General features: G+C 41.7%; 2 protein-coding genes across 7 annotated transcripts in view; one reads left to right on the forward strand and one right to left on the reverse strand.

Annotated features, from left to right (window-relative positions):
• CDK7 (cyclin dependent kinase 7) overlaps window positions 1–7,175 on the forward strand; it is a 50,655-nt gene extending 43,480 nt beyond the window's left edge. Inside the window, exons 10-12 of the mRNA XM_017890614.1 lie at window positions 2,599–2,748; window positions 6,295–6,442; window positions 6,858–7,175. Of these exons, the coding sequence (XP_017746103.1) occupies window positions 2,599–2,748; window positions 6,295–6,442; window positions 6,858–6,886 (327 nt within the window). The 3' untranslated portion in view covers window positions 6,887–7,175. The remainder of the gene's footprint in view (window positions 1–2,598; window positions 2,749–6,294; window positions 6,443–6,857) is intronic.
• A 4,489-nt stretch (window positions 7,176–11,664) lies between these two features.
• CCDC125 (coiled-coil domain containing 125) overlaps window positions 11,665–19,977 on the reverse strand; it is a 53,831-nt gene continuing 45,518 nt past the window's right edge. For all 6 annotated transcript variants that reach the window (XM_017890620.1, XM_017890615.1, XM_017890619.1 and 3 more), the window contains 2 exons: window positions 14,234–14,364; window positions 11,665–12,202 (listed from right to left, as the gene is read on the reverse strand). In XM_017890620.1, the coding sequence (XP_017746109.1) occupies window positions 11,897–12,202; window positions 14,234–14,364 (437 nt within the window). In that variant the 3' untranslated portion in view covers window positions 11,665–11,896. The remainder of the gene's footprint in view (window positions 12,203–14,233; window positions 14,365–19,977) is intronic.

Genomic DNA, 19,977 nt, shown 5'->3' on the forward strand with positions numbered 1-19,977 from the left:
TCTATAAAAAATAAAAATTAAAAAAAATTAGCCAGGCATGGTGGTGCACACATTATGGTCCCAGCTACCCAGGAGGCTGAGGTAGGAGGATTGCTTGAGCCCAGGAGCTCAAGGCTGCAGTGAGCTGTGATTGCGTCACTGTGCTTTACCAGCCTGAGTAACAGAGTGAGTCCCTGTCTCAAAACAATAACAGTAATATTGCAGACATATTTCACGGACCCTTTACCCAGCTTTTACAAGATGGGAGCATCTTGTAAAATCAGTGCAGTATCACACTAGGATGTTACAGTCAAGATACAGAGCATTACCACAAGAATCTTTCATGGTATTCTTTTATAGCTTTGCTTACTTTCCTCCTACCCGCTTCTTAACTCTTGGCAATCACTCATCTGTCCTCCAACTCTGTAATTTTGTCATTTCAAGAATGTTATGTAAATGGATAAATGGAATCACACAATACATAACTTTTTGGGATTAACTTTTTCATAGCCGTCATAAATGGAAGTTCATTCAGGTCATTGCATGTTAATAATTCATACTCTCTCTCTCTTTTGTTAACTGCTGAGTATTGTGTGGATTTATTTCACAGTTTCTTCAACCGTTCACCCATTGAAGGACATCTGTATTTGTGTTGTTTCCAATGTGGGGCTATTACCAATAAAACTGCTCTGAACATTTATGTACGGTGTTTTATGTAAGAATATATTTTTATTTCTCTGGGATAAATACCCAGGAGTTCAGTTCTTGAGTTATATGGTAGTTCCATATTAATTTTTAAATAACCTGTGAAACTCCAGAGCAGCTATACTGTTTTACATTCCCACCAGCAGTAAATGAGTGCTCCCGTTTCTTGGAATCCTCTCCAGCATGTGGTGGTGTCACTTTTTAATTTTAGGCATTCCAATGAGCGTGTCATGATAGCTCATTTTGATTTTAATTTTCACTGCCCTAATGGCTAATGGTGTTGAATATCTTTTCTTGTGCTTATTTGCCATCTTGAGTTAAATGTCTCTTCCCCATTTTCTGATTGGATTCTTTGATTTTTGACTGTTGAGTATTGAGAGTTCTTCATGTATTCTAGATAGCAGTCCAAAAAGTATATGCGGTTTGCAGATGTGTTCCCTCATGCTGCCTTTTCATCCTCTGCAAAACTGTAATCAGGTTTGTTACTTTTTCTTTAATTGATCATCCTTTTGGTGTCCAGTCAAAGAGCTCTTTTGCCCAGCCCAAAGATTTTTTGATAATTTTTTTTTCCTTTTTTTTTTCCTTTCGAGACAAGATCTGGCTCTGTTGCCCAGGCTGGAGTGTAGTGGTGTGATCTCAGCTCACTGCAACCTCCACTTCCTGGGCTCAAGCTATCCTCCCACCTCAGCCTCTTGAGTAGCTGGGACTGTAGGCGTGCACCACCACGCCCAGCTAGTTTTTGTGTTTTTTGTAGAGACAGGGTTTCTGCATGTTGCCCAGGCTGGTCTGAAACTCGTGAGCTCAAACAATTTGCCCGCCTTGGCCTCCCAAAGTGCTAGAATTATGGGCATGAGCCACTATGCCCTTGGCTGTGACAATTTTTTTTTGTATTTTTTTCCTACAAGTTTTGTAGTTTTACACTTAAGTCTAAGATCTGTTTAGAGTTTACCTTTATATGATGTTTGAGACTTAAGGCAAGGTTCAGTTTTTGTTGTTTTTTTTTTTGGAGACGGTCTTACTCCGTTGCCCAGACTGGAGTGGGGGTCTCACTTTCTTGTCCAGGCTGGTCTCGAACTCCTGAGCTCAAGTGACCCTCCTGCCTCAGCCTCCCAAAGTGCTGGGATTACAAGCGTGAGCCACCATACCCAGCCAAGTTCAGATTTTTGCACATGTATGTCCAAGTGCTCCAGCAGCATTTGTTGAAACGACTGTCTCTTCATTGATTTAGTTTTTCACTTTTTTCAAAATCCTTTTGGCAAATTTGTGTGGATTTCTCTCTGTCCACCAATACAACATAGTCTTAATCAAAGTAGCTATATGTTAAATCTTGAAATCAGGTAAAATGAGTCCTCCCACTTTATTGTTCTTTTTCAAAATCATTTTAGCTACTGTAGTCCTTTCCCTTTCCATATAAATTTTAGAATAATCGGTTTTATATCTAAAATAATTTTGGTAGGATTTTGATAAAAATTACATTAAACTTGCAAACCAATTTGAGGATAATTAACATCCTTCCTCTGTTGAATATTCCAATATGTGAACATGGTATGTTTCACCATTTATTGAGATCTTTTGATGAATTTCATCAGCATCGTATAGCTTACAGTATATTAACCTATACATGTTTTGTTATATTTTTCACCTGTTTCATTTTCTTTTGGGGTGATTATAAATAGTATTGTGTTTTAATTTTGATGTCCATGTATTCATTGCTAGTATATAGGATTATAATTCATTTTTAAATTTTCATTTTATATCCTTTTCAGCCTTGCCTTACTACTAGTTCTAGGACTTTTTAATAGATTTCTTGGAATTTTGTATATAAACCATCATATTACCTGAAAATGATTTATTTCATTTGCGATCTATGTGCCTTTCAATCCTTAAGTTTGAATTATAAAATTATTTTTACAGGACATGTGTAGTCTTCCAGATTATGTGACATTTAAGAGTTTCCCTGGAATCCCATTGCATCACATCTTCAGTGCAGCAGGAGACGACTTACTAGATCTCATACAAGGCTTATTCTTATTTAATCCATGTGCTCGAATTACGGCCACACAGGTATTTTAGTGTATCTTTTTTAATACTAGGAAATATAAAATAATCTTAACTGTAGCATTGATTAAAATAGAATTTCATAAAGTTAACATTTTTTAAATACTGGAAAGATGTGTTTTTGTTTTAAGAAATAACAAACTTTGTATCTTCAAACTACAAACACTATTAAGACTGAGATTAAATTATATGCACACAGAGATACAGGAGTTTACACTTACTACACTTGCTTAGGAACATATAAATACATGCCTATTTCATGTAATTGGCTTGTAAATACTTTACCTAGAGAGGAAAAGAAAACCAAGGCTTTTTATTTGTTAAGAAACTGGTATATTTCAGTTGAGCTCTTACAAATTTATTTAAATCTTGTAGTAAGCCTAATGCTGAAAGTAGTTTGTTCAGCTTATTTTTTCTTCCCTATATAATGCAATCCAGGTATGCATGCTAGTCATTTTCACATTCAGGAAATGGTAATGGGGAGGAAATGTATAGTCAGATATAACTGTATGCTTACAAAAGCTTGAAAAATATTTGAAATAAAACAAAAACTGAAACTAACTGCTGTTTAAAGGAAATAACAATCAAACTCACGAAAAATTTGTAAGACCTAGATAGAATAACTTAGGGCAGAGCAGTGTACAACACAGTGCAGTGATTTTACCTCATGAAGGGAGAGACTAATTAAACTGAAATGTCACAGGTCTTTATGGAAACATATTAATGTACAATAATATTAAGCATACAAAATAGATTTTTTTCTCTTCAGGTTTGTTCCAGGCTACAAAATCATTGTTTAATGTGTTTGCTTGTGTAAGTCTTCTCTTTTTAGCAATATGCGCTATGTGAATGTATATGGAGATGAATGGATGGATGGATAGAGAGATATAGATGAATAGGTAGGTAGGTAGGCATATGCTGAGTATCACCATTAGAATTCTTCTTCTAATTTCTTTTAAAAGATTTTTTATTATTTGTATGTTTGCGTGTACACATACTCTTCTAATTTCAACCAAGTAATTTGTTGCCTTTTCACTCTTCTATGTATATTATTTCCATCATAATAAACTTGAGACCACATTGAATTATCTAGAAAGTTGTTTTCATTGGTAGTACAGTTTGAAACTTAACAGAAAATACTAGTTGTTATATTTGGGTTGTATTTTAATAGAATGAAGTTTTTAAGGTGAGTTTTGTTTCATGGATGTCTTTATTAAAGTTGGAATGAGGTGCTTTCTTAGATCTTTATGTAGCCCAGAATTAGCCGAATTTGCATATAGAACTGCTGTTATTTAGAAGTAATGCTTTAAAAATGCAGCTGTAGGCCGGGTGCAGCGGCTCACACTTGTAATCCCAGCACTTTGGGAGGTCAAGGAGCAAGGATAGCTTGAGTCCAGGAGTTGGAGCCCAGCCTGGGCAACATGACAAGACATCATCTATACAAAAATAAATAAATAAAAAATAAAAATGCAACTGTTGAAGTAAGGAATCTCTAAATTACTGCAAATAATATAATATTGGGGGTCGTGAGGAATGCTTGCAAAGTTTATCTGGGCTTCATCTTTCTTAAAGGATTATCCTAAAGGAAGTATTTCTTTATTTTTGAGACGAAGTCTTGCTCTGTCGACAGCCCAGGCTAGAGTGCAGTGGTACGATCTTGACTCACTGCAACCTCTGCCTCCCAGGTTCAAGTGATTCTCCTGTCTCAGCCTCCCTAGTAGCTGGGATTACAGGTGCACACCACCATGCCTGGCTAATTTTTGGATTTTTAGTAGAGACAGGGTTTCACGTTGTTGTCGAGGCTGTTCTCAAACTCCTGACCTCAGGTGATCCATCCGCCTTGGCCTCCCAAAGTGCTGGGATTACAGGCATGAGCCACCCCGCCCTGCCAGAAGTATTTTAAATCATTGTAGCCACTGGACAGCACTGCTGCTGATGTAAATAGACAAGCATGCGAACCTGGGAGGTGGAGGTTGCAGTAAGCCAAGATTATGCCACTGCACTGCAGCCTGGGCAACAGGGTGTGAGACTCTGTATCCAAAAATAAAAAAAATAAAAAATAGACAAACATGACCTGACAAACTTGTCATTTAGGATATAATTATTTTTATCAGAATTGTGGACCCAAGTCAAGAAAATGTCATATCTACAGCACTATAGTAGGGGAAAAAAAGAAAATGTATTATAGAACATTGGCCTAGTAATTAATAGAAATAATCTTGGACAAGCCCTTCCAAGTAAAATTTCTGTCCATTTGCAATGGATTGTTGAATTAGAATCCATTGGTTCCAACCTACTGTATTTTTTAAAAGCCTTATTTTAAAGAATTTGTATTTTACCTGACTTAGAATTTGAATATATATGGATAGTGTGGCAAACTTGTAAGTTCTTTTTAAGTTTCTCTCTTTGCATTTTGAACTGTAGAGCTCAATATGTAGAGAATGGAAATGTACAATATTTCACTAAGGATAGCTCATAATTAGTATTGGTTGAGCATCCTTAATCCAAATATCCAAAATCTGAAATGCTCCAAAATCCAAAGCTTTTGGAATGCTGACATGATGCCACAAGTGGAAAATTCTACACATAAGGACATTTACACAAACTTTGTTTTATGTACAAATTAAAAATTTTATCAAATTAAAAATATTTAATAAAATTACCTGCAGCCAGGCACAGTGGCTCACGCCTGTAATCCCAGCTCTCAGGGAGGCAGAGGCGGGAGGATAGCTTGAGCCCAGGAGTTCAAGACCTGCCTGGGCAGTATAATGAGACCCCATTCTCCACAAAAAGGGAAAAAAAAAGAGACAAGAAAAAAAGTGTAAAATTACCTTCAGTTTATATGTATAATCTGTATATGAAACATAAATTTCATTTTTAACCTTGGGTACCATCCCCAAGATATGTCATGTATATGCAAATATTCCACAATCCCAAATCTGAAGTACCTCTGGTCCTAAGCATTTCAGATAAGAGATATTCAACCTGTATAGGCTATTTAATTATGGAAAAATTAGACGGGAGTCTCTTTTTCTTTTCTTTTCTTTTTTTTTTCTTTCAAGATGGAGCCTCGCTCTGTCACCCAGACTGGAGTGCAATGGTGCGATATCGGCTCACTGCAACCTCCGCCTCTGGGTTCAAGCAATTCTCCTGCCTCAGCCTCCCAAGTAGTGGGGTCTAGAGACATGCACCACCACGCCTGGCTTATTTTTGTATTTTTAGTAGAGATGGGGTTTTGCCATGTTGGCCAAGCTGATCTCGAACTTCTGACCTCATGTGATCCACCCACCTTGGCCTCCCAAGGTGCTGGGATTACAGGCGTGAGCCACTACACCCAGCCAGTCTTTTAATGGAATTATCAGCCAATCTTAGGATCCTAGATGTTTATTTGTAGTAATTTGCATTTGCAAATACTTGACATTAATTTTGTTTTGTTTTTGGGAATGAGGGCGTTCACATAGTATTTTTAATGTTCCCTATAATCTTTAAGGTAATATTTTCCTTCACACATTTCAGATACTCACCTACCTTACTTTTGGTATCTTTTAAAAGGCACTGAAAATGAAGTATTTCAGTAATCGGCCAGGGCCAACACCTGGATGTCAGCTGCCAAGACCAAACTGTCCAGTGGAAACCTTAAAGGAGCAATCAAATCCGACTTTGGCAACGAAAAGGAAAAGAACAGAGGCCTTAGAACAAGGTGAAATTCCCACTTTTATAAGAAATTAAATGAATTCAGAAAACTCCAAATAGCTCATGTATGGCTAGCGACTGAACAACAGCAAAGAAATGTAGCTTGCTAGCTGTTTAATTTTTATAAATTTAAATTGTATAAAGTAGAGAGACTGTGCTGTTTTAGGTATGTTTACTTTCATTGAGAACACTTCAGCAACTTTTGTGTATACCTCAGAATTACGGGAACTATCTATGTGTGCCTTGTTCCCTTCATAAATTCCTTCTGTGAACTGCATGCTAAATGTTTAACAAGTGCTACTGGAAAAGTGTGTCAGTGAAATAATGTAGTTGGAATGCAGTGACTGGTTAAAATTGCTATGAGAATGTGAACTTTGTTAAATGTGAACAACTTCTTTATTTCTTTTCTTTTTGCTTTCTAGGAGGATTGCCCAAGAAACTAATTTTTTAAAGAGAACACTGGACAACATTTTACTACTGAAGGAAATAGCCAAAAAAGGCATATAGTGGAAAAATAGTAAACATTAAGTAAATGCTGTAGAAGTGAGTTTGTAAATATTCTACACATGTAAAATATGTAAAACTATGGGTTTTTTTATTAAATGTATTTTAAAATAAAAATTCTGTTTTTTCTGATTAGACTGCAAAAGTGAGAAAAGTCCAATTCTCTTGAAATGTAGAATTGAAAATGCAGTAGGGAAAACTTAATAAAAATTATTACCAGTTATTTTGAAGATCTGGCCCCTATAGTACCACAAATCTGTAGTGGCACGGGTAGTGTTTAAAAATAAAAATGTAGTAGTGGTGTAGTAAATACTACCCAAACTGAACAAATACTAGTATACTGAATGTACTGAAAAAAGAAAACATTACAGATAAAATTGAGATTCCTCCCAACCTTTTTGCTGAGGCGGGGGACAGTCTCACTCTGTCACTCGGGTTGGAGTGCAGTGGCGCAATCCCGGCTCACTGCAAACTCTGCCTCCCAGGTTCAAGCGATTCACTTGCTTCAGCCTCCTGAGTAGCTGGGATTATGGGTACACACCACTATACCTGCCTAAGTTTTTTTTATTCTTAGTAGAGATGGGGTTTCACCATGTGAGACCAGGCTGGCCGCGAATTCCTGACCTCAAGTGATCCGCCCACCTCAGCTTCCCAAAGTGCTGGGATTACAGGCATGAGCCACTGCACCTGACAAGAGGCTCCCTCTTAATACTTCACTTTATTTCTATTTTTTTCTTTTTCACTTTCCCCAAAGGGAAATGACTCTATGAAATTGGTATGTATCTTTCCATGATTTTATGCTACTATTCTGTAAGAATGCATGTAGTGAGATGCATAACAATGTACAGCATTGTTTTGAGTCTCAAAATTGTATGTACATGGATAGAATCTCTTCTCTCCTTCCTTTTTTTGTGAGATAGTCTCACTTTGTTGCCCAGGTTGGAGTGTAGTAGTACAGTCATGACTCACTGCAGCCTCGAACTCCTGGGCTCAAGCCATCCTCCCACCTCAGCCTCCCCAGTAGCTGGGGCTACAGGTGCACACCACCATGCCTGGTTAATTTTTTTTTTTTAATGAGACAGAGTCTTGGTCTGTTGCCCAGGCTGGAGTGCAGTGGTGCAATCTCAGCTCAGTGCAACCTCCAAATCCTGGGGTTCAAGCAATCCTCCCACCTTAGCCTCCCAAGTAGCTGGGATTACAAATGTGTACCACCATGCCCAGCTAATTAAAGTAACACAAATGTATTAGTTCACAATTCTCTAGGTCATGTATCTGGCTCAGCTGTGTTTCCTGCTTAGGGTCTCACAAGGCCAAAGTCAAGGTTTTAGATAATACTTTTATTTGGAGGCCCCTGGGCTACCAAGCTCATGCAGTTTTTTGGTTTATTTATTTATTTTTTTTTTAGATGAGTCTCACTCTGTTGCCGAGGCTGGAGTGCAGTGGCGCGATCTCGGCTCGCTGCAAGCTCTGCCTCCTGGGTTCACGCCATTTTCCTGCCTCAGCCTCCTGAGTAGCTGGGACTACAGGCACCTGCCACCAGACTTGGCTAATTTTTTGTATTTTTAGTAGAGACAGGGTTTCACCATGTTAGCCAGGATGGTCTCAATCTCCTGACCTCATGATCCGCCTGCCTCGGCCTCCCACAGTGCTGAGATTACAAGTGTGAGCCACCGTGCCCGGGCACTCATGCAGTTCTTAAAATTCTTGTGCTCCATTGTCCCCATTTCCCCTTTGACTGTTAGCCCAGGGCCTCTCTCAGTTGCTTAAGGAAGCTTCCATGCCTTTGTCCTGTGGCATTCACCATCTATGAGCCAGCAGCAATGCATCAAACCCACTTGTGCTTCAGATCTGTCTGATTTCCTCATCTGTGTGTGTGTGTGTGTGTGTAGACGGGGAACTGCCAAGGGGGAAGCAGCCAAGCAGCTAAGGGTCCGGGAGATAATAGTGCCAAAGGCATCTGAGGACACTCATAAAATGTGTCTTAACACATGAGGCAGGATAGGAGTGTACTAGTCCATTCTCACACTGCTATAAAGATACTACCCAAGACTGAGTAATTTATAAAGGAAAGAGGTTTAATTGACTCACAGTTCCACATGGCTGGGGAGGCCTCAGGAAACTTATAGTCTTGGCAGAAGGGGAAGCAGGCATGTTTTACATGGCAGCAGGAGAGACTACCATGTATAAAACTATCGGATCTCATGAGAATTCACAATCATGAGACCAGCATGGGGGGGTACCACCCCCATGATCCAGTCACCTACCACCGAATCCCTCCTTCAACACGTGGGGATTAGGGGATTACAATTCAAAATGAGACTTAGGTGGGGACACAGCCAAACCGTATCAGGTAGTCAAGGAAATGACCATGTTCTCATGACCGTAAAGCCAACACAATAAACCTCAGCATTCACATTGTAATTGAGCTCATTCAAGCAAGCTATCCCTAGAAGGGACTTTCCCTTCTAGGTAGCATGCACATTTTGATTTTACCTGTCCTCAAACTGATCCTTTTCACATTATAATAATAAAAAACACAACTCTAGGTGGAAATTTAAGATGCTAATGAGACATGTATGAACAAGCGTGAACAGCTACTGCGTCTGCGCAGAGGACTACCCAGGACATGATTACTAGCAACACCTCTTCTCACCTCATGAATAACAATGCAAAACTCCCATAAAGGGAGTTTCTCCAGCAATAATCAATGCTGTCTCACCCTTATGAGCAGCTGGCCCTGAATTCTCTCTCTCTCTCAGGTGTAGTGTCTATTCTGCACCTAACTTTCAAAATATTCCTTTCTCTTGCAATAAATTATGCCACATCTCCTTTGCTGTCTTTTGTTTAAATTCTTTTAAACCAAGAAGACAAGAACTGAGGTATCACAACAGCTGTTAACACGTGCATTTTGCTTTATTCATTTGCTATATCGTATGGATCGCTCCATTTTGTGGAGTAGTCCATTGTATGGATGTACAGTAGTTTAGATAAACATTTTTGTATTGATGGCCTTTTTTTTTTTTTTTTGGGAGACAGGGGTCTCACTCTGTCACTCAGGCTGGAGTGCAGTGGCACGATCACAGCTCACTGCAGCCTCAAGCTCCTGGGCTCATGCCATCATCCTCCTGCCTTAGCCCCCTGAGTAGCTGGGACAACAGGTGCATGCCACCATGCCTTGCTGAGCTTTTGTATAGATGGGGTTTCACCATGTTGCCCAGGCTGGTCTTGAACTCTGGACTGGTCTGGACTCAAGAGATTCAGACCAGATCTGTGAGCCACTGCCTCCAGCCTTGATAGCCATTTGTTTTCATATGCAGAGCAGCAATTAGTAGCCATTTAAGATACCTGTGCACCAGCCTACAAGAAATACAAATGTACAGGGTAAAATCCTAGCTGGATCAAATATGAGCTTTGTAAATTTTTAAAAACTTTTTTATTGAGTTGTGGTAGTTTATGCCTGTAATCCTAGCACTTTGAGAGGCTGAGGCAGGAGGATCCCTTGAGGCCAGGAGTTTGGGACCAGCCTGAGCAACACAGCAGGACCCTGTCTACACACACACCCCACCCCGACACACCCCAACTCACCACAAACGAAAAAACTCCTAGAAATCACCTCGGCTCAGGCAGCTTAAGATTCCTGTGACCCCATTTTCTGGATCATCACAACCATCTCACAGGATGCAATGAAAAGAGCTGTTAAGTACTTTGTAGACTTGGCTACAAATCTGCAGATTTGGCTGCAAAATGTTACTACCCTGACAAGAAGCCATGAAGGCAGCCGGCAATGACTCAATATACTCTGCCAAGGTCCCACCATCATAACTGTCTTATTGAAGTTAAGGAAATTGCTATTTCTAAACTTTATATGGTAAATGAAAATTACCGAAAAAGGCAAATAAGATAAATGTATTCCAAAAATTAACATTCAGTCACTCCTAGGTATTGTTACTTCTTAGAGCATTAAGATACATTGTTATATTGTTGATTTAGCCAATCTAAGATCCCTGTAGTCAATCAAAAATAATTTTTTATTTTCCCAAAATCATTTTTTGTTATAGGATGTTGGCAAACACTGTGAATTTTTTTTTTTTTTTTTTTTTTTTTTTTGAGACAGAGTTTCACTTTTTTGTTGCCAGAGCCTGGAGTGCAATGGCGCGATCTTCAGCTCACCACACCTTACCACTCCCAGGTCAAGTGATTATCCTGCCCAGCCTCCAAGAGTGCTAGGATTACAGGCATGGCGCCACCATGCCAGCCTAATTTTTTGTATTTTTAGTAGAGAATGGGGTTTCTTCCATGTTTGGGGTCAGGCTTTGGGTCTTCCGACTCCAACCTCAAAGGTGACTCCACCTGCCTCAGCCTCTCCCAAAGTGCTGAGGATTACAAAGCATGAGCCCACCTGCCTGCCCTGAATGTTAATTTGGGTAAAATAAATAATACAGTAATGTAATATAAATAATGTCAACCACAGGAATACAATTTCCGTTTGTAGAAAAATAGCTGGGTTGGCAGTGGACCCCCAATGCCCTGTAATCCTTCAACACTTTGGGAGGCCAAGGCAATGCTGATCACTTGAGGGTCAGGAGTTTGAAAAACAGTCTGGCCCAACATGGTAAAACCTGTGTCTCTAAAATACAAAAATTAGCTGGGCGTGGTGGACATGCCTGTAATCCCAGGTTTACTCGGGAGGCTTAAGGCAGGAGGAATTGCTTGAACCGGGATGCCCGGAGGTTGCAAATGAACCGAGTCACGCCACTGCACTCCAGCCTGGGCGACAGAGCAAGACTCCATCTCAAAAGAAGAAAAAGAAAATGTAGAAAATATTTAAGCGACCTCCTAAAATTTAGAAATACCTAGGAAACATACAACTTCTCAAGATGCAGCAAAATTTACAAAATCATTTTTCAAAGTCTCTTGATATAAACAACTCTCAGTTCCAATTTCAACTGGCTTGTCTTTAAAATATGATACTTGATGGCAAAGAATGGGATCTTCTAAGAGTTCTATAGTTTGGATCTATTTGAGAGTGCTGGATTGAACAAATGCAGCCCACAGAATTTGAAATGTGGACACTTGAATGTACAGGATCACCCAAAACAGAGAATTCTGAAGTCTTATGCAGGGGGTTGTTGAAAGGGAAATTCTCTTTTGTAGGATTTTTTTCTTTATTCTCTTTTGAGGCAGTGTCTTTGTCTTCCAATGCCCGAGCAAGCATGTAACTAACTTTTCTTTGATGAGCCAAAGCTTCTTCTTTATCATTCAGCTGCATGCACAGAAATTAAACATGTACAAGTTAGTCAATAAATCACAGAATATATTCAGAGAAAGGAGTATTGTACTATTTTATCAAAATGTTCAACCCTGATATTCATATTGATCTGTCCATCAGTATGAATAAATTAGGTATCACCTGATCCCCAAACATTATACTACATGTTATTCACGATTCTTTTTTTTTTTCTTAAGACAGGGTGTGGATCTGTTGCCCAGGCTGGATGTAGTGGTACCATCTTGCCTCACTGCAGCCTCCGCCTCCCAGGCTCAAGTGATTCTTGGGCCTCAGCGTTCCTAGTACAGTAGCTGGGACTACAGGCATGCACCACCACACCTGGCTAATTTTTGTATTTTTAGTAGAGATGGAGTCATATTGGTCAGGCTGGTCTTGAACTCCTGGCCTCAAGTGATCCACCTGCCTCGGCCTCCCAAAGTGCTGGGATTATAGATGTGTGCCATCATGCCAGGCTGACGATTTTGTTTTTTTTTTTTTTGAGATGGAGTCTCGCTCTGTCGCCCAGGCTGGAGTGCAATAGCGTGATCTTGGCTCACTGCAAACTCCGCCCTCCCGGGTTCACACCATTCTCCTGTCTCAGCCTCCCAAGTAGCTGGGACTACAGGTGCCAGCCACCACACCTGGTTAATTTTTTGTATTTTTAGTACAGACAGGGTTTCACCGTGTTAGCCAGGATGGTCTCGATCTCCCGACCTCATGATCCACCCACCTAGGCTTCCCAAAGTGCTGGGATTACAGGCATGACACTGCGCCCGGTGCCAACGACTATTTTTTAAAAGAACAGAAGACAGCATTGAAAATTTTGCAAGTCATCTGGAAATGAAGGGAAAATATAGATCTATATGAAGCGTGTATATATAGATAGATATATTTCAACATATAAAAAATATATCAGCGTGTATATTTATAAAAGAACGTTGAAGTTATTTGTATATAAAATTGCTTTCATATATTTGTATGGAAATATAGAACAGTCTAGAGATAAGTATGTTCATATAACCTGAGTCTCAGTGTCTTAGTCGAGTCATCTGTGGAATGTGGGTAGCAGGACTGATTTCAGGACTGATTGTGGTGATGATTAAAGGATATAATGTGTGAGGAAATACCTTGAACACTTTAAAAATACCTCAATAAACAGGCAGTCTTGTCACAAACTGTATATATATAAATGCAGACGGCAAAGCTGGCTGGAGTTAACTACAGGAACCGCCTGTTTTCCAAGATGGAGCCTTTAAACCTACACAGAAAGAATATGGATGACGGGAAAAGAGGAGCTGAAGGAGATAAAGATCATGAAGGTGGAGTCTGGTATTCCAACTGTGAAAAGGGCATAGAAGGCGAGTGCAGGTCGAGAGAGAAAGAGTTGAATGAACAGGAAGCAAATAGATTAGCTTAACCCAGGGGTGTCCCATCTTTTGGCTTCCCTGGGCCACACTGGAAGAAGACGAATTGTCTTGGGCCACACATAAAATACGCTAACACTGGCCGGGCACAGTGGGTCACACCTGTAATCCCAGCACTTTGGGAGGCCAACACGGGCAGATCACTTGAGGTCAGGAGTTCAAGACCAGCCTGGCCAACATGGTGAAACTCGTCTCTACTAAAAAAACACACACAAAATTAACCAGGTATGGTAGTGGGCGCCTGCAGTCCCAGATACTCGAGAGGCTGAGGCAGGAAAATTGCTTGAACCCGGGAGGTGGAGGTTGCAATGAGCCGAGATTGTGCCACTGCACTCCAGCCTGGGCAACAGAGTGAGACTCTGTCTCAAACAAACAAACAAACATACAAAACAAAACAAAAAAATACACTAACACTAATGATAACTGATGAATTAAAAAAAAAAAAAAATCTCAAAAAGATCTCATGATGTTTTAAGAAAGTACGAATTTGTGTTGGGCTGCACTCAAAGCTGTCCTGGGCTGCATGCAGCCCACAGACCGTGGGATGGACAAGCTGGCCTTAATCATAATTTGCAAAATAAAAGAAAGCAAAGACACTAACCAAATCTATGAGCATCTTAAGGACCTCTTGAGGACTGTCCTGGTCTTCCATCCTCTTAGAACTGTTTTCTGAAGGGAGCATACCCAGAAGTCTCTGCCCAAAGGTCTTCTTACTCCTTGGTGATGGAAATCCTAAAATTGAACATGAAAATCCAGCTGAGACATTAAAATATCGTCACTGATATACTTCCAGCAAAAGAGGTAACTTGACCTCTAGGACAAGTGAGTCCAGGAGCACACAGTGGAATGCAGTGGGCAGAGCACAGCCTTCAGAGCCAGGAGCGGTGCAGGTGAGAGGCAGCAAGACTGCCGCCCTGCCACACGGCACAGCCGCCCCTCTGCGCCAGCTGACGCAGAGGCCACACAAGAATGCAGTCCATGTCACTGGATCATCACAGTCTTCAAGAGCAGCCAGAAATGCAGATCTATCATGACATCTTCCCATTCTAAATGTCAGCCACTAGTCTTACTGTTTGAATACACTAAGCAGACCTAACAAAACATGTCTGCAGGCCACAGGGGGCCTCTGAGCCATGCAAACTCTGCTTCTGAACCACAAAGACCTGGACTTGAATCCTCATTTAGCCACTTACTAACTGTATGACCTCAGGTGAGTTTTCTCAGCTTGATTTCCTCATCTCTAAAATGAGAAATGTATTATTTTCTCCTCAGGGAACTGTGCCATTAAATAATAAATCACAGGGGCTGGGGAAGGGGAAGTGAGGAGTTACTGTTTCATGGGACAGGGTCTCTGTAAAGAAAGATGAAAATGCTTTGGAGCTGGATGGTGATGAAGGTAACATTACAATGTGAATGTACTTAATGCCACTAAAAAACAGTTCACTGTAATCCCAGCACTTTGGGAGGCCGAGACGGGCGGATCACGAGGTCAGGAGATCGAGACCATCCTGGCTAACACGGTGAAACCTCGTCTCTACTAAAACTACAAAAAACTAGCCGGGCGACGTGGCGGCGCCTGTAGTCCCAGCTACTCAGGAGGCTGAGGCAGGAGAATGGCGTGAACCTGGGAGGCGGAGCTTGCAGTGAGCTGAGATCCGGCCACAGCACTCCAGCCTGGGTGACAGAGCGAGACTCCGTCTCAAAAAACAAACAAACAAACAAAAAACAACAACAACAAAAAAAACAGTTCAAATAGTAAACTTCAGATATATTTTACCATCACCAAAACAAAACAAAACAAAAATACCACAATTGTCAAAGGCCCTGCCCAGGTATTAGCATAATAGTTAATATTTCACGTGCTGACATCACTGATGTCTTTCTTCATCCACTGAAGGGAAGTAATTTGCAGAAGGCACAAAATCTCAGATTGTACAAGGAACATTTCAAGAATGTTTTTGGAATATTCTCCAAAAGTGGTTTACCGGCAAACTGAGAGCAGATGAGGGGAGATCCCCTTCCCACCAATCCTGACAGACTACAGTGACGAGGGTGGCCCTGACCCCTTCCATGAGGAGCTGTGGCAAACAGAAGTCAGAGAAACTGACACTTTGATGAGTGGATGAATCTGTGTCCCTATTTTCAGTCTAAAAAAAGCAATAGCTCCGTGTGATGGCTCAAGCTGGTAGCCTGGAGGACTGCTTAAGCCCAGGAGTTTAAGACCAAAAAAAAAAAAAACTCCAAAAGCAAAAAACGAAGAAAGAAAGAAGTATGCTTATAAACTACTTCTGAAAACTTGTCTAAACTGCCATATCAAAAAGAAAGTTGATATTAAAAGTGTTACTAAACATAAAAATAATCTGTATTACCCTGCACCTCTTCAGATTACTGAAATATACCAATAAAATGAATTAAAGTCTTGTCACTGAGAAGGAACTACCGAAACTTGTATAGATGTATAAAAGCTGTGAGAGATTAATCATTTTTTTTTTTTTTTTTTTTGAGACGGAGTTTCGCTCTTGTCTCCCAGGTTGGAGTGCAATGGCGCAATCTTGGCTCACTACAACCTCTGCCTCCTGGGTTCAAACGTTTCTCCTGCCTCAGCCTCCCAAGTAGCTGGGATTACAGGCTTGTGCCACCACACCCAGCTAATTTTGTATTTTAGTAGAGACGGGGTTTCTTCATGTTGGTCAGGCTGGTCTCAAACTCCCGACCTCAGATGATCCGCCCGCCTCGGCCTCCCAAAGTGCTGGGATTACAGGTGTGAGCCATCGCCCCTGGCCATCAATTGTTTTTTGAGACAGGGTCTTGCTCCACCACCCAGGCTGGACTGCAGTGGTGGGATCATGACTCTCTGCAGCCTCAGCCTCCCAGGCTCAAGCGATCCTCCCACTTCAGCCTCCCTAGTAGCTGGGACCATAGGTATATACCACCATACTTGGCTAATTTTTTTTTTTTTTTTTTTTAATACAGACAGGGTCTCCCTATGTTGCCCAGGCTGGTCTCAAACTCCTGAACTCAAGCAATCCTCCTGCCTCAGGCTCCCAAAGCGCTGGGATTACAGGCATGAGCCACCATGCCTGGCCTAAATCAATTATTTAAAATTCTGCCTTCAGTCTCTCTCAGTGCCTTACTGGAACTCAAATATTGGTAGCAATACCCCTCTGAATTGTAATTTTTGTGGGAATCTTCCTCAGGTTTGTCAATAGCTGAGTGTGATATTGTAATATAAGAAATATATATTTGGTCTTTGCCCTCAGTTCCTGACATAGAACTCCTAAAATCCTAGTAGATAGGGGTGTTAGGTGAATTTTTTCTCAGAGTTGGTCTTTGACCCCAGTTCCTAACACACAATTCCTAAGAGTGTAATTTCTTGAGTGCTAGGAGCATCTGACACGGAGCCCCTAAATCCCTTGGTATTTCCTGGGTAATAGGAGCATCTTTTGTTCTAATGAGGCTCTTGGTGGGCTCCTGGATAGCCTCAGGATGGGGGCTGGTTGTCAGGGGAACCAATCTTGTGATTAGAAAGCTGGAACTGTAATCCCATCACTTTGGGAGGCCGAGGCGGGTGGATCACAAGATTAGGAGATCGAGACCATCCTGGCTAACACAGTGAAAACCCGTCTCTACTAAAAATACAAAAAACTAGCCGGGCGAGGTGGCAGGCGCCTGTAGTCCCAGCTACTCGGGAGGCTGAGGCAGGAGAATGGCGTAAACCCGGGAGGCGGAGCTTGCAGTGAGCCGAGATCGCGCCACTGCACTCCAGCCTGGGCCACAGAGCGAGACTCCGTCTCAAAAAAAAGAAAAAAAGAAAGAAAGCTGGAACTTTCAGCCCCAGTCCCCAAACTCCAGGGAAGAGAGAGGGGCTGAAGGTTGAGCTGATCACCAACGGCCAATGATGTACCATGTCCACGTAATGAAGCCTCCATAGAAACCCAAAAGGGTCTGGGGAGCTTCCAGAAAGCTGAGCATGTGAGGTTCCTGAGGGGTGGTGCACCAGAGACAGCATCCCTTCCCACCTGCCTTGCCCCGTCCATATCTTCATCCAGCTGTTCATCTTCATCCTTTGTAAGATCATTTATAATAAACTGGTAAACGGAAGTGGTTCCCGGAGTTCTGTGAGGAGTCCTAGCAAATCAGTGGAGCCTGAGGAGGGCGACATGGGAATTCCAGTGTACATACAGCCAGTCAGTCAGGAGCGGCGGAGACAACCCCATGCTTTTGACTGGCATTTGGAGTGCAGGCCACCTTGTGGGACTGAGCCTCTAACCTACGGGATGTGACTGTAACTCCAGGTGGACAGTGGGAGAATTGAGGAAAATGATAGGACACCCAGCTGGTGTGTGGGGAATCCCCCACCCTCAACATCTGGTGTCAGAAGCACTGAGCTGAGTGGTGAGTGCTGTGTGAACAGGAAAACACTTTGGTTTCTCCTGTCTCTGACACTGAGAAAGTCAGGAATTATGGAACATCAAATGAACATATTCTCAAGTGCTGAAATGAGTATGAATCTAGCTCCTGAGAAAAATGCAGCTTTGTCTATGCTGCACTATCCTAATGGCCAAGCTCCACGCAGGGCTGCAGGCCTTGCATGCAGGTGACAGGGTCTGACTGGTTTTCATAAGACTAAGATGACTTTAACCGTGACTTTCCCCTTTGTCTCTTCTTTTTCTTTTTCTTTTTTTTTTTTTTTTTTTGAGAGGGAGTCTCACTCCGTCACCCAGGCTGGAGTGCGGTGGCTCAATCTTGGCTCACTGCAAGCTCCACCTCCCGGGTTCACGCCATTCTCCTGCCTCAGCCTCCCGAGTAACTGGGACTACAGGCGCCGCCATCATGGCCAGCTAATTTTTTGTATTTTCTTAGTAGAGACGGGGCTTCACCATGTTAGCCAGGATGGTCTCGATCTCCTGACCTCATGATCTGCCGGTCTCGGCCTCCCAAAGTGCTCGGATTATAGGCGTGAGCTACCGTGCCTGGCCTGTCTCTTCTTTTTCCCATCACTTTTCTTTCCACTTCTATCAAAACAAACAAATATTTACAATCTGACTTTCTAAGAAGATCTGCCCTCAATTAGCACAAAACACCAGGGCTGTCCTCAAAGAGGAGTTTACAATCCACCTGCTATCAAGGGCTTGAGAGGAGGTGTCTGAGGAAGATTATCTACACATAGATGTGGTCCATATTCTTAGTGTTTTCCACTGATTCCTAAAAGGCTAAATACACAGACCATGTTAGCTTTTTCCCTGGCAAAATCACCTACCCTGGGTTGAACATTAAAGTTGCACCATCAGCTTTTATCAAGAGATTATTATAGAAAATGACCATATTATCTAAATACATTATTTTGCATTTATTATAAGACACTGGTGGCCAGGTGCAATGGATCACATCTATAATCCCAGCATTTTGGGTGGCCGAGGAGGGAGGACCACTTGAACCCAGGAGTTTGAGACCAGCCTGGGTAACATAGTGAGACCTCATCTCTACAAACAAATACAACATTTAGCCTAGCATGGTGGCACATGCCTATAGTCCCAGCTGCTAGGGAGGCTGGGGTGGGAGGATTGCTTGAGCCCATGAGGTAGAGGCTGCAGGGAGTCATGATCACACCACTGCACTCCAGCCTGGGCAACAGGGCAAGATCCTGTCTAAAAAAAAAAAGAAAAAAGCTAAAACATTGTTGGCAATTTAGCCATTATATTTTCTCAAAAGTTTCATGTCAGAAAACATTTTTAGGCCGGGCGCGGTGGCTCAAGCCTGTAATCCCAGCACTTTGGGAGGCCGAGACGGGCGGATCACGAGGTCAGGAGATCAAGACCATCCTGGCTAACATGGTGAAACCCCGTCTCTACTAAAAATACAAAAAACTAGCCGGGCGACCTGGCGGGCGCCTGTAGTCCCAGCTACTCGGGAGGCTGAGGCAGGAGAATGGCGTGAACCCGGGAGGCGGAGCTTGCAGTGAGCTGAGATCCGGCCACTGCACTCCAGCCTGGGCAACAGAGCGAGACTCCGTCTCAAAAAAAAAAAAAAAAAAAAAAAAACATTTTTAGAAATTAATTTCAGGATAATATGAATGATTTTCTCAGAATGAGTGTTATAAAACATTATATTTTCCTGTTTTGCCCTGGCTTCCATCTAATGAACACTCCAAACATGTAGCTTCTATGATCTGCTTTTCCCTACTCTGTAGTTCTGATTTACTGCTTCTATTTCTATCATCCCTCTGCATCACTTCTTACCCTTTTCAGCAAAGAAAAAGAGGAAAGCTTAGTTTACGAAACCAAAATTCGTAACAGCTGACTCCTACACGATTAGTAATATATACTGTTTGAAAAGAAATATTTC

Source organism: Rhinopithecus bieti, unplaced genomic scaffold, assembly GCF_001698545.2.
Source record: "Rhinopithecus bieti isolate Rb0 unplaced genomic scaffold, ASM169854v2 scaffold_18354, whole genome shotgun sequence".
Classification (NCBI taxonomy): Eukaryota; Metazoa; Chordata; class Mammalia; order Primates; family Cercopithecidae; genus Rhinopithecus; species Rhinopithecus bieti.